Source organism: Carassius gibelio, chromosome A10 (assembly GCF_023724105.1).
Source record: "Carassius gibelio isolate Cgi1373 ecotype wild population from Czech Republic chromosome A10, carGib1.2-hapl.c, whole genome shotgun sequence".
NCBI lineage: Eukaryota > Metazoa > Chordata > Actinopteri > Cypriniformes > Cyprinidae > Carassius > Carassius gibelio.
The window spans coordinates 5,669,828-5,685,183 of record NC_068380.1 but is presented as its reverse complement, the minus strand read 5'-3'; the positions used below and the strand labels follow the sequence as shown (position 1 = coordinate 5,685,183).

General features: G+C 37.6%; 1 protein-coding gene and 1 pseudogene across 1 annotated transcript; one reads left to right on the top strand and one right to left on the bottom strand.

Annotated features, from left to right (window-relative positions):
- The first annotated feature begins 718 nt into the window (after window positions 1-718).
- Window positions 719-1,720, top strand: LOC128020612 (trace amine-associated receptor 13c-like). Its single transcript, XM_052607232.1, has one exon. It carries the CDS (start codon window positions 719-721, stop codon window positions 1,718-1,720), a length of 1,002 nt encoding a protein of 333 aa, XP_052463192.1.
- An 8,595-nt stretch (window positions 1,721-10,315) lies between these two features.
- Window positions 10,316-14,928, bottom strand: LOC128020611 (trace amine-associated receptor 13c-like; annotated as a pseudogene).
- Window positions 14,929-15,356: the final 428 nt, after the last annotated feature.

The following is a 15,356-nucleotide window of genomic DNA, read 5'->3' as shown; positions in this document are numbered from 1 at the left end:
ATCCAATCAGAGTTCTCACTCACACCGACGGACCTGGCACCAATTCAACATATGTTTTGGCCTTTAAAATGACAGACCAACTAATATATCTGCTGACATCTGTGTAATAAATGTTTGTCAAACCACAAAATAAAGAGAAAATCACTCACTGCTATTGGCTAAAGAGCTTTTGTATCTTTAATAAGACTAATTTCATATTTATTTCATACAGTGAAGACTATGCATTGTTTTTTTTTGTTTTTTTTGTTTTTTTTTTCATTAATTATCGTAATATTTCTCACTATGCTTAATAAACCTACTGTTGCCATAAAACCATAACATTTGTTTATTTAAATTCTATCGAGTGGCGCTAAACCACAGGTTCAATACGTGACCTAGCTCATTTTTTTTAACGTTGATATAGGCATGCATTCCTGTGTTTTATTACTTTGCTTCAGGTACATATTGCAGCGGTTCATAATTCAAATATCCAAGGAGTGTTGCAAAAAGTTAATAATCTGTTGTGTTGGAAATATCCCTTGTACCAAAGCCAACCCTAAACCTACCCGATAGTGTTAACAAATGCAAAACTAATATAAAAATATGCCCTCTTGCATGTAAATATTGAAAGATGACATCATTATGCATCATCAGAATGGGTCAGTCTGATCCAGACACTGTATAAATGACAGGACAGTAAGCAGAGCAGAACAAACACCTTACTGGAGGAGATTCACTCATGGCCTATGAGACAGAGAATCATGAGACTCAATACTGCTTTCCCGCCATCAACTCATCATGTATCAAAGGAATGCGTTCTAGATACGAATACAATATCATGTTTGTGTTTTTCTCATTGCTGTCAGCATGGACTGTGTTTCTGAACCTACTTGTGATCATCTCAATCTCTCACTTCAAGAAGCTTCACACACCAACCAACCTGATCATTCTCTCTCTGGCTGTGGCTGACATGCTTGTTGGACTTATTGTGATGCCCATAGAGGCTAATAGGCTCATTGAAACATGTTGGTTCTTTGGAGACACTTTCTGCAGGCTATTTTTAACAATGATGGGACTTCTCTTCTCAGCATCTCTCAGTAATTTGGTTTTAGTTGCTGTTGATCGTTTCGTGGCTGTGTGTCACCCTTTATTGTACCCACAGAAAATAACCACAACTAAAACATTAATTATTGTCATTATTTGCTGGTTTTGCTCTTCAGTGTATAACATTGCGATAGTTATGAGTCTCTCAAATAAGAAATATGCATGTTATGGAGAATGTACAATTATGATTACTTCTGACTGGACAGTCCTTAATCTATTCTTGTCTTTCTTGATTCCTTGTACCATTATCATAACATTGTATTTGAGGATATTTTATGTTGCACATCAGCAGGTAAAAGTTATCAACTCACTGGTGAAGAGTGGAAAACATGTAAATGAGGGTTCTGTGAAGAGGAAATCTGAAAGAAAAGCAGCTCTGACATTAGGAATCATTGTCACAGTTTATCTAGTTTGCTGGATTCCCTTCGTTATTTTGTCGCTAACTGAAAAAACAGGAATGGCTTCAACCACAGCCTATGTTCTATTATGGTTTTTGTATATTAACTCAGGTCTGAATCCTCTTATCTATGCTTTCTTTTACCCCTGGTTTAAAATGTCAGTTAAGCACATTCTTACTCTTAGAATATTTCAGCCAGAATCCTCTATGATGGACATTTTTACAGACTGTCATTCATAATTGCTTAAGGGTTTGATTTAATTATTTCATCTTCTCTGAGAAGTTCAATGAGATCAGTTCTCTGAGATAAAAGATTACTCCCTGAAAATGGACAAATAAGGTCTCATCATGTTTTCCTGAGTTCAGATAAATACAGATAGGGATATTTATGCTAAACCTGTATGCTTGTAATCTGCCTACAGAAGTTGCATTTTTATGCCTCAGTGTGCACTTCTGAAAGATAAACAGCTTAATCATGCATACTTCAGACACTTTGTTATAGAAAGATTATTGGATGGCATCATATGTTTTGGAAGACCCAGAATGTATTTCCACAAATCAATTCCAAATGGTGGACAAAGAGGGAGAAATATTCAGCATAAATAAACGTTCCATTCAACAATTAAAAGTCTCAATACTCAAATATTTTATGTAATATTTTTTTTTGTGGTGTGTATTTTATGTTTATACTTTGGGCCGTTGAATGCTTGAATCTAATTTGCTGACAAATGTTCTAGGGTGTGCAATTATTTTCATGTAAACACACAGCGAACATAGTTCCAGGCAGCTCTAGACCGTATTACATGTTCATATCATTTCGCCAAACTATTTCTGTTATTTCAAAGGTATTACAACAGCACAAAAACCAAAACCCACAACACTGACTAGACAAATAAATATATATAAAAAGTAATATGATAAAAACAACAGATCATTTCCATATTTTCCCACATAATTATGTTTTATTATGTAGGTAAAGCACATAGGCCTACTCTATCTCTCCCGCTCCCTCTCCCTCTCACAGATGCACACACATTACTTTACAGTACAGAATCATACACACCTTAACGTCTATATTGCTACTCTTGCGATTTTATTTTAAAAGCTACAGGATATGTATCACAAGTGAGGTAACAACCAGGCTGTTTGTGAAATCTTTTTAATTAAAGTTGGCCTGATAGTAGAGATGCTGCTGCCAAACAATTTTGAGAGACACAGACTCTAATATACATTCTCTCTCTCTTTCTTTCTCTCTCTCTCTCTCTCTCTCTCTCTCTCTGTCTCTGTTTAATAACTTAATAAATATCTGCATTATTTTGTTATCAATGGCTCAAGCCTCCGTTAGCTCCTTACCAGTCACTCCCTTTTTTTGGCATGTAGACAGAAATGACATACCCACAATAAAAAAGTTTGTGCTCATGATTCTTTCTGACTAGATACATAATAATAAAAAAATTCACAAAGCTGACACTTCAAAGTGTACTGTTCAAGAATCAGAATCACTCAGACTGTTATGATAATAAAGGCTACGTTCACACTGCAGGGCTTAATGCTCAATTCCAATTTTTTGAAAAAATTAGATTTTTTGCAAGGCCGTTCACATTTCCAATTAAATGTGAACTTTTGTGATCTCCTGTGTGAACTTGAAATGACCAAGAAGTGACCCGCATGCGCGGAAGAGTACTCAATGGTGAGCGACGTCACTCGTTGTTTGCGGAAGTAGCTAACGTTAAACATGGATGTTTTTATTTGGTTTTGGAGGCTTTTTATTTTTCGCTGGCATTGGAGCCAGGATCGTCTGTAACCACGCTTGGCCATTTCGCTGGAAATGTTTTCGTAAACCACCCGGTTCCGATAAGAGCCCTCAAGTTTGGCCTGAATAGAGCTTCAACCCAAATATTAATTAAATCTGTGACCTCGCTTCTCTTCCACTGACTGGTCTCAGCAGCATTGTCCAGCATGATTGTTGTTTATCTTCTCGTTCCCGTCTACTTCAACACAGAATTATAACGTTTGTAGCGTATCAATGACGTGCGGGTCGGATACATGTGGCCTGGCCGTTCAGACGGAGGTCGCATTTCAAAAGATCGGATACGTATCGGATTCAGGACCACATACCCAAGTGGCCTGGGTCACATTTGAAAAGATCGGATATGTGTCGTTCAGACTGTCATGAAAAGATCAGATACAGGTCGCATAGGGGCAAAAATTGGGTCGTTTCAGCCTGCAGTGTGAACGTAGCCAGAGATATATAAGCTCAAACATAAAAACAAAAATAAAAATATTAAAAACATATTTTTCAAATGTATTTAAAAAATTGTTGAGGTATGATATGAGTTTAGAAACACAGTGTAGCTAGAGCCACAAGTCTACCAAAGCTTCGTATGAAAATTTCATAATCTTATCTGTAAAACTGTGAATTTTATGAAATATTTTCTAAGGCCATGTCATGTGTGTTTTTAGAGAAGGCTAATCTGATTGATTTATGGCACTTGTCATCTCACATGTAAACACTCCTGTGTGCTTTGTCTGTGTTTTTGTCTCTGAAAACTCCTCGAGTCATGGTTCTATTGTTCTCACCAATCAAGTCTTTCACACCTCTGCCAGGTATGACACATTATCCACATTATTCTTTTATCATTATTCTTTTGCTTTTATTCCACCTTTATTAGCCTTTGTTGTGGTATTTTCAAGCTTTACAAATCACTAAACTGCAATCTCACTTCAGCCCTTATTTTAGCCCTTATTTATCAAAAGTCTTACTATAAAAATACAACAAAACATTTTCTTACGACCTTACATGAATCATTGTGACAGAAATGCATTATGAAGAAGAAATGCACCTGCTATTAGTAGCATTAGAGCTAACGTTACCATCAAGCTACATCAGACAAATTATGAAAGTATTAGTACACTTTTACTCAAAACTCACTTTAAACCCCAATTGAGTGTTTGTAATAACTTCCTTTTGCAATCACGGGTGGAATTTGGTCATTTACTGTTGTAAAAATATCGCTGTACAAGTTAGCATTTCAGATGTACATTTTCGATTTTTTAATAAGAAACGCCCCAGATCTCAAGAAAATCTCAATCCAAGCTTTACAATCGTAATCGCGGGTTTATTATTCGTATATTTCATGTGTACAGAGGTGTTTCAGTGTTTTTATGGCCAGATATGAACCAGGAAGTGTACAGCAAGCATGTGACATGATGTGGCGGTGTCACTGATCTATAATATAGAACTGAATTGCTCATGACGTCATTAAAGTGAAGCCGCCACGCCGCCATATTGGTAATCCCTAGTGTGCAAAAAAGTTCCATTGAAATAATAGGAATTTGTATGATTTTAATGAGAAAACATCACCTAACAAGTCAGTGTTTATAAATATGAAGTATCACTGTACATTATTACAATGCGAAAACCCTAGGCATGTAAACGGTTATTTTTTTTAAATGTCGGGAATTTCCCCTACTTATTAAAAAGCTACGTTAATTACAGTAGTGAGCATGAACATGATAAACATCAGACGGACACGACCTCAACACATATAACAAACTACAAAGTGTTCGTTCTGAAATAACTGACTAAATACAGTACGGATTTAATAAATAAATACAAAGCTTTATTTCCCAGATAGTAAATTACATTTTTATTTTTTCATTATAGAGAAATATTAACAACATAACTGTATAATTTATTGTAATATATTAAAATCCATTTCTGATACTAATACGTTCATTTAATAATTCCTGAATAACTTTGTTCATAAAGAAATAAGCCATTTTTGTGTTATCCTGTCCCAAAAGACCGTAAACACTGCAGATAACATCTGAAGTAAACATTACTTTATTGCACATAACATAAAAACGAGTCCCGTTTAACTGATTGGCTTCAAATCGAGTTATTTTATGACAGCAGTTTGAATGTAACTCAATGGTGCTCTCTGCTGGTAGGGATTAGTAAGATGGCGGATCGAACACTTCCGGTGGCTTCACTGCCTGTTGGCAGTTTAGAACGCAATGAGCGATCCAGTTATATATATATAGATCAGTGGGCGGTGTCCATTTATGACACTGTAAAGATTGACAAGGCGAAGGACCAATCAGAGTTTGTCTGACACACAGCATGAGCACACAGCTCTGCACACACACAGATCGCTGGGAGAGGCTGTTTATCATCAGATCATGTAAATCAGAGGAAAATGAATAGAAATTATTCTGTCTGAAGAAATATGAAGTAAACGTCAGTAAATATATCCATATATCACCGCAGATATGCATCTTTAGTCTATAAATCCTTATTGACACTGTTCAGTGAGTCTATGTGAACACAAATAAACCGCTGCTGATGTGACTGAATATGAATGAGTGGTGAATTTCTATTCAAAATGTGGCATAATACGGATTTATTATTTTGCACTCCTGACATAAATTATTAAATAAATCTTTAAACTTTCAAATGATGCACAGTTTTTCCAGATCAAGTAAGAGAGTGATGTGTAACGAGCTGTGAAAATCAAACAATAATAAACTGGGGCCGTCGGCGATGCTTTCCAATAAAGGGACTAAAATGACGTGCAGGCGTTGGATGAAATGTGGAAGAAATTACGTACTCGTACTCACAAGAGCATTTAAGTACAAAATCTGGACGAATGCCTTACATGTCATCTGATCAATGTCTGATCATGGTGTGGCAACTGTGGTATAAGTGGAATAACTGACTTCGGGGGTGTGCATTATTTTTCGAATAATTCAATTGGCCATTGTCAGTTATTCCTTACTAATTAGAATATCACTAGCTGACTAAGATGCTGGCTTCATGCTCTATTGAAATTGGTTATGTATTGATTTTAGAAGCACTATTTGTGTGGTGTGTGGAGCTTTAGAGTGTTTCAAATCATTTATGATATTCCATGATGGTTATGTGAGACATTTTATTTTGAAAGACATGCTTGAAAGCTGTTGAGACGTCTTCAATAAGTTGTGTGTTTTATTAGACAGGGGATGACCGCACAGAATAGTATTATAACAGAACTTTCAAATGTATCTAGAATGATAAAACAGGTATGCTTTACCACACATACTCATGACCGGAAGGAGAGGAAGTGGTCGACTGTGGCATAATAAAAGCTCCTCTGCTTTTGAGCCGTATGTGTTGCGCTCATTCAGCAGCCTCGTTTTGCTTTGATGGTTTTGGAGCCTCACACTGCTTCATACTACTATGTTAATAAATCATTAGCTCATCCATGAACATGATTTTTGCCAGAGTCTTGTCGGTTTGCATCAGCTTTTGCATTCCACACCCAGTCACGGCGTCATTAAACTATGCCTTTGTTTCTTTGTTTGTTTTGAAAATGTGCCCTCTAGCAGTAAAAATTTACATATTGTGCCTTTAAAGGAATACTCCCCTCCAAAATAAATTTTTTGTCATTAATCACTTACCCCAATGTCGTTCCAAACCCTTGAAAGCTTTTTTTGTCTTCTGAACACAATTTAAGACATTGTGAATGAAAACCGGGAGGCCTGTTACTGTCCCATAGACTCCCAAGTAGTAACACTGTTAAGGTCCAGAAAAGTATGAAAGACATCATCAGAATAGTCCATAGTCCATGGCACGGTTGATACAGAAGAGTAGCACACAGTGATATGTCCTTTCAGCCGTTATACCAAAGCCACTAGAAGGCAAGCCTGCAACCATTAGCTGAAAAAGCATAACTGCTAAAGCTACATTTTCTGGTTTGCCACTATGTGGGAAATGTGACCAGATGGAGGAGAGGCTTCACTACGCTGAAACAACAGATTTCTTATAATTTAATTGATCAACCGCCCATAGTCTAATCTTATTTTTGGATTTAAATATTTTAATATAAATATTTAATAAATAAATATTTTTTTACACAGAGTTTAAACTTGTACAATGCAATAGCAAATTGATTTGCAGCTGTCACACTTTTTGTAATGTCATTATGGAATTTTATTTTAAAAATGGAGCACTTCCTTGTGCTAATTAGGCCTACCCCTGACTTTAATTTGTTCTAGTCAACTGGTTGCACGTTTTATTAAATTGATTAATATAACAGACAGTCATATTATTCCACAATCAAGTTTGCTCATAGTCTCACGTAGCCAGACCTTCAGACTGGCACCTGAAGGTCTGGAATTCATGGCAGCTTTCATTGGCCAGTTTGTTTCGTTCAGCATCATGTTTCGGGGCGTGGAAATGTTGCCACAATTACAGACCGGAGTGTTAAACTCTCAGACGTATTTGAAAGATTCTATGCTACAAACTTTAAATATTTCACATACTTTTGAAACTCCAGTGTTTAGTTGATCCTGATAAGCCCTCGTCATCACAATTGTAAACATTGAGGCTTTATTTTATGTGAGCGGGTTTGGCTTTACAACATCTTTGTTTTCAGACAGAGTGTTAGAAAATTCTGTAGAATTCAACCAATCCGATGATGACTTTTTTTGTGTCCCATATGCATCAGATGTTTAGCCAATGGTCCGTGGGCATGACGTAAAGCAATTGCATAAAGCACCAGCAAAGTGATTATGAATGTGTCGGGGGGAAAGAAGAAATTGTAATTATTTATTAATAAACTAGTGGTTTCTGACTCGCTATCTCCGTATGGACATGTTTTGGAATCCACCTTTTATACCGACTACATAATTAGAGAATATTACAAAATCGAGTGGGTGAGTTTTCCTTATATTTATTGTATTGTTCATAAATAAAATAATAATAATAATAATAATAATAATAATAATAATAACAACAACAACCTGTTTTGGTTATATTTAATTGTCCAGCTCCCCCTCAGGCTTCAGCCCCCCTAAACTTATGCCCAGCCCCCCTAAAAAATTATTTGATTAATTAATTAGTGATCGCTTCAGTCCCCTTTAAAAACTCATTTGAGACGGTGGCAAGCTGCATCAAGTTCCGGCTCCTCCCCTTATCTGAGTCTGCATGGATTCAGCGCGTTTTTCAATCCACAGGGGCGCCGAGCAGAGCGAACATCAGAGAGTACAAGGTGTGTGTGTGCGTGTGTGCGCGTGTGCGCGTGCGTGCGCGTATGTGCGTGCGTGTGTGCGTGTGTGTGTGTGTGTGTGCGTGTGTGCGTGTGGTGTGTGTGTTCTCGCATCCAATACCAGTACGTCTTCGCTGCGTTCACTTTCAGCCTTTATCACAGTGTGAGAGATGTTTTTTCTTCCAACAAAAATGAAAGCGATTAACACCCATGAAAACATACTTTAGAAAACGATCATGATTTATTTTAATTTACTTTTTGAAATTGAAAACATATTATTGTGTATTTCGGCATTACATTATGCAGCCATGCAAAATAAATTATTAACGACACACATCATTGTATGAAAGTACTAAATGGCACAGAGAGAGAAACATCATGTGGAGTTATTTTGTTTTCTATTATTAAACATAATTTTGTATTAAGTAATAATTAATCATTAGTGAATCATGATACATATATTAATGGGCGCACCGGAAAACACATCAGCAGCGTCATACTGTATGTCAGCAGTGTCATGAACGCACTCACAACAGACCCGGAAGTATTATGAATAAATTCATAATTATTGTTATTTTTGGACAAAATGTATTTTCGATTCTTCAACAAATTCTAAATGACCCTCTGATGTCACATGGACTACTTTGATGATGTTTTTATCACCTTTCTGGACAGGGACAGTATACCGTACATACATTTTCAATGGAGGGACAGAAAGACAGAAAGTGAGTCATTAATGACATAATTAAAATTTTTGGGTGAACTAACCCTTTAAGTAAAGAAAATGTTCCATGAAGATATTTTGTAAATTCCTTACTGTAAATATGTCAAAACTTAATTTATGTTTAGTTATATGCATTGCTAATTAGGACAACTTCAAAGGTGTTTTTCTCAGTAATTTGAATGTTTTTTTTTGGTTGGTTGGTTTTTGTTTTGTTTTTTGCACCCTCAGATTCCAGATTTTCAAATAGTTGTATCTCGGCCAAAAATTGTCCTATCCTAACAAATTATGTAGAAATTTGAATTTCTGAAAAAAAAAAATATGTATACCCTTATGACTGGTTTTGTGGTCCAGGGTCACATATAGGGTGTGGCAGTTAAGTGCACCATATCAGCAATGAGTGAACAAAACAAAGTGATACATTTGGACACTGATATATTACACTGTGCATCAGAGACCTGGAGCTGTCGCAGAAACAACTTCACTTTAGAAATAAATAAGTCATAGTGGTAATGTACTGTAGATACCTCTGTTCAAGCTTTGTAGTTTAATTTATGTTTTATTTATGCAATACATATACATTTAATTTTCTTTGGTTAACTTATTTGTATTCATAATCCTTAAACTTTCCTTAAATCATTCAAAACTCACATCTAGAACAAACAAATAAAGTTTACATTACTGTATGTATTTTTTTTACTGTAAATTCTGGGTATCCTTTCAGAGTAATTTGTAATTCATTGCTAAATTGAACTTGAAAAGCCGATTAACTCCTAGGGTGGGGGTCGAAAGTCTACTCCGGAAAACCTGGAACTGAACACCTCTAATGTGCTGCTTCCATGGAACACATATATTGGTAGCCTTACTCACCAATTTTGTCAATTGCACCTTTTTTTCTGGACAATGAAAATGAATGGTCATTCTGACTAACTTCAGACATGATGGTGAGCAAATCATGACAATAGTTGTTTGGTTGAACTTCCGCTTTAATTTTGCGTTAATATTGATTGTTAAAATGTTTGTCTCTTTCTTGTACTGTCTCTGAACACATGAATATATATAACATATGCTGTAAAAGAAACATTAATGACAACCTATAAAAATTTCCATCAGAGAGGATGCTGGCTGAAATATTCTAAGAGTTAGAATGTATTTAACTGATATTTTAAACCAGCGGTAAAATAAAGCATAGATAAGAGGATTCAGACCACAGCTAACATACAAAGTCCATGTTAAAAATGTCATTGTAGTTGAAGAGAATTTTGTGATTTCTGTTAGCGAACAGATATAGAAAGGAATCCAGCAAAGCAAATAAACTGTCACAATGATTCCTAATGTCAGAGCAGCTTTGCTCTCAGATTTCCTATTCACTGAACTTTCCACTACACATTTACCACCCTTTACTAGAGAATTTATAACTTTTACTTGCCATTGCACAACATAAAATATCCTTAAATATACAGTGATGATCACAACACAAGGAAACAGGAAGAAAAAGGTCAAATCAGTAAATCTCCAAACAGGACTAATTATGACAATACACTGGCCATAACACAATGTTTTGTGTGAGATATTAAAATATCCGTTACTAATTACATACTCAATATTGTAAACTGAACAGCAAAACCAGCAGAGATAGATGCATATTAATGTTTTAGTAGTTGTTATTTTCAGTGGGTACTGTAAAGGGTGACACACAGCCACATAACGATCAATAGCAATTAAAACTAAAGTACTAAGAGATGTACAAAGGAGCAGCCTAACGGTAATTACAAACAAACCACAGTAAGTGTCTCCGAAGTACCAACATGTCTCAATTTGTTTGATGCCCTCTACAGGTATCACAATAAGTCCAGTGAGCAGGTCATTAACAGCCAGAGAGAGAATGAGCAGGTTGGTTGGAGTATGAAGCTTCTTGAAGTGAGAGATGGAGATGATCACCAGCAGGTTCAGAAACACAGTCCATGCTGATAACACTGATACAAACACATAAATTATATTGTATTCATGTCTGGAACGTTTTCCCTTGATGCATGATGAGTTGATGGCAGGAAAGCAGAACTGAGTCTCATAATCCTCTGTGTCATAGGCCATGAGTGAGTCTCCTCCTGTTATGAGTTTGTTCTGCTCTCCTTACTGTCCTTTCACTTATATAGTGTCTGGATCTGATGGAACAACCCATCTACTGCGCACTATGACGCTGAACAATGGTAAAATAAATTGTTTTCTTGATGAATAAACACATCTGGATTGAAACTATGTAACAGGGATTTAAGTTCTTACTTGTATTTACCATTAAGTGTGCCCCTAATTACTTTTTTTTTTTTGCCATCTACACAGTGGCTAAAATAACAAATTTGTTGTGCTCATGTTTTTGTGCTTTAAGTTTTTAGAGGTCAGTCTGGATGTTATTTCAGTTTTACTTATATGCACAACCCATTCACTCTGGGTATCATTGATTTGGTGAACATTTCTAGTCCATTATTAATGTTTTGTTGATTTGTGTTATACCCTTTTTGGTTGCACTTTATTTTACAGTAAGTGTACTAACATGTACTTATAGTGCACATACAGTGTATTTATCTAAGAAAGTTCTGGTAACACAAGGTAACTACATGGGGTAAGGTTAGGTTTAGAGGTAGGATCAGGGTTAGTACCTAGTTATTACATAGTTATTGTAATTACTATAATAAGTACATAGTATGTACATGAGGAACTTTCTTTTTGTAATTTTTTTAGCCCCAAAAAACCTCACTTGACAGTGAGTCAGTAATGCTGTGAGGGTAATGTGAGCAGTACATTTTGCTCAGATAACTAACTCTAACCCATTTTTAATATTTAATATCTAACATCATTACAATTATAGTTAATTGTGAATTTTCCTCTGAAGCAACATATTTGCTAACGTAAAAAGAGAATTTACAGATAAATTAAAGGTAATATGTTGTAAATAATGTTTCTTACACAGACCGATCATATTGCTTCTTAACACATCAATATATCTTTCGCAACCATGGGTATTCATTTTATGTTCCTTGATATGTTGTTTTACATTTAATCGAAGGTAAATAAGTACATTTAATCTGTCATGGCAGAGATAAACCAGTACAAATAGACTAGTTTGTCATGGTCAATATTATTAATTTGGCTGAAATTATTTTTCACATTCAATTTCCCTTCATCTAAATGAAAATGGAACCTTGTGACTTTGTGAGTCAAAAGATCTGATTGGGAGATTTAAACTCTTAAAATGATGCAACCGCAACCATGAAAGCTTGTGCAGGCTTGTTACCTCTGCAAGATAATGCAAATTGGAAATTAAAATTGTGACAATGAGGAATTATGTGGGAAAGGTCTGAAGGAGATCACCAACTACAAGACTCCATCCCCCAGTACTGTGGATAATCAACAACTGGCAGACGATCTGAATGAGTTTTACTACAGGTTTGAAAGAACACCCCACACACGCTCTGAACACCTCTCCACACAACCATTAACACCTCCTGTAACCCCTCTCTCCCCTGTAGCTGCACCTCAAATCAGTGAAGATGAGGTTTGCCAGATCTTCCGGAAGCAGAAAAAAAAAAACATCAGGCCCAGATTGTGTTACTCCTGCCTGTCTGAACTGGCCCCCATCTTCACCTATATCTTCAACAGATCATTGGAGCTGTGCAAAATCCCTTGATGCTTCAAATGTTCCACCATCATCCCCATCCCAAAGAACCCAAAAATAAAAAAAATTAATTACTTCAGGCCTATGGCTCTGTCTTTTGAAAAACTGAAGGACATTAGTTTGCATACAGAACAAACAGGTTTGTGGATGGTACAGTCAACATGGGATTGCCTTATGTTCTCTTTCAGGCTGTCACTTTTCAACGTCACGTCGGTGACTGATGTATTGGGATCTCGCCAGAGAGCCAAGCGGTAGTGCATCATCACTGCTCTCTACGAAGAGTGTTGAAGAGAGCCAATGAATGCGTGTGTTACAGTACAGCAGTGGTGGTCATGGTCGTGCGGCAATGACAGAGCTCTTCGCAGGGCAGACAGTCACACCCGGAGTGTGTCGTGGCCAGCTCCCCAGTCCCTTGGGGTACACAAGCATTCCCTTGGTGGAATGTCTGTGGCCATGCAACTCTGTCCAACAGCAGCCCAGTCCTCAAAAGACCTCCGCAGTGTCAGACACTGCCTGAAACAAATGGTTCCAACATGATGCAGTCAGACTGGCAAGGACCCCGTGGAGACCCATCTGACCCAGCTGCCTGGTCCATGTTTTAAGGACCCCCTCTTTGACACAACAAAGTTCAGCATTCTCCAGGTCAGCATATCAACAGCTACCAGCTACTATAACTCTGTGCCCTCCCCACAGCACATAGTCTGCATCACCAGTGGAAGACATCTCTACCACAGGACTGATTTCCCGCCTGTGGAACCGCCTTTCTTTATACCAGCGGCCTATGTTTTTCTAACCTGTTTTTAAATAACATTTACTTGGGGTCAGCATTACAAACAATAGCAATATTATTTATTCAGAGATAAATAATCTGTTTAGTCATCATTATTTCCACCAGAGCCCTTAAATGGCTCCCATTAGTAACATTACCATATACATCTCTTCCATTGCCACATTCAGCTCAACCGCATTGCATTCAGCCATTCTGTTCATTGTTGTTGTTGTCTATTATCTATTAGCAGTGCATATTCATTTATTTATATCGTTACTAGTTGTTGTAGTTACTCTTGCATATCTATTGCTAATAAATTTAATTAATCTTATTACAATTGTGTCTTCTTTGTGTTGATGATCCAAGGCTCTACTAGCTAGCTAAACCACCAATCTTTCAGATAAGTCAGTTGACCAACTCCCTCATGTGTGTGGAATTGAAATTGTTGAACAGCTTATGGGAAACATGCCCCCACATTGCCAAATTAACAGCCTTTGATTGGTGCACTAAACTAAGTGGTGGGAAAGATCATCTGATATACTCATAACTGCACCTTGAGTGACGTGTGATCCAAAAATCACAACGCCCTTGGTGACGTCTGTCTCACCTACTACACCTGTGGAGTGGTCCCTTCATGCCATCCACATCCCGGGAGTGTTCAATCAGGCTGCCGACAGGCTGTCTTGAGCAGCACCTCCAGGTAAGGGGAGACTCCACTCCCTAACAGTTCAGCTGATTTGGAGTGGGTTTGGTGTTGCTTGGGTAGACCTATTTGCATCTTCAGAAACCACCCACTGCTGGTGGTTCTACTCCATTACCATGGCAATGCTTGGCATGGAGGCACTGACACACAGCTGAAAAAATATGCATTGCTCCCAGTGATCCTGCTCACACAGACACTGTGAAAGGTCAGAGAGGATGAGGAGAAGGTCTTGTTAGTGGCTCCATACTGGCCCAACAGGACCTGGTTCCGTCTGAGGGAGGATCTGCTCACTCAGAAACAGGGAAACCTTTGGAACCTGTGTGCAGACCTCTGGAAACTCCATCTGAAGTCCCTGGATGGGATGTGGAAGTTCTAAGTGACCTACCCCAGGAGGTTGCTCTCACTATCACCTCAGCAAACGCTCTGTCCACAAGACAGGCCTGTGCGCTAAAGTGGAACCTGTTCATCAAATGGTGCTCCTCCCACCAGGAGGGCTGGCTGACTCCACTGCAACACTGAGATGCTGGCCCGGCTACATTCCCAAGGTTCATACCACTCCCTTTAGGGACCAGGTGGTGAACCTACAAGTGCTGCCCCTGGAAGAGGCAGACCCAGCCCTAGCTTTGCTCTGTCCTGTATGTGCACTGCGACAGTACACTGATAGAACTCATAGAATCAGAATGAATCAGAATGAGCTTTATTTCCAGGTATGTTTATACATACCAGGAATTTGTTTTCGTGATATAAGATCCGCTGTACAACAGAATGACAGTAACAGAACATAAAACACATAATAAAAGAATACAAAAATACAAAAAATACAAACACTTAGGACAAACAGCTTAGGACCTCAGAACAGCTCTTTTTCTGTTACGGTGGACAGCAGAAGGGGACAGCTGTCTCCAAGCAGAGGATGGCCCACTGGATAGTGGATGCCATCACCTTGGCCTATGAAGCAGGTGTGCCCTGCCTGCTCAGG

Bases quoted from the DNA above. Each gene is read 5' to 3' on its own strand.
- LOC128020612 (XM_052607232.1), top strand. From the start codon at position 719: ATGGCCTATGAGACAGAGAATCATGAGACTCAATACTGCTTTCCCGCC.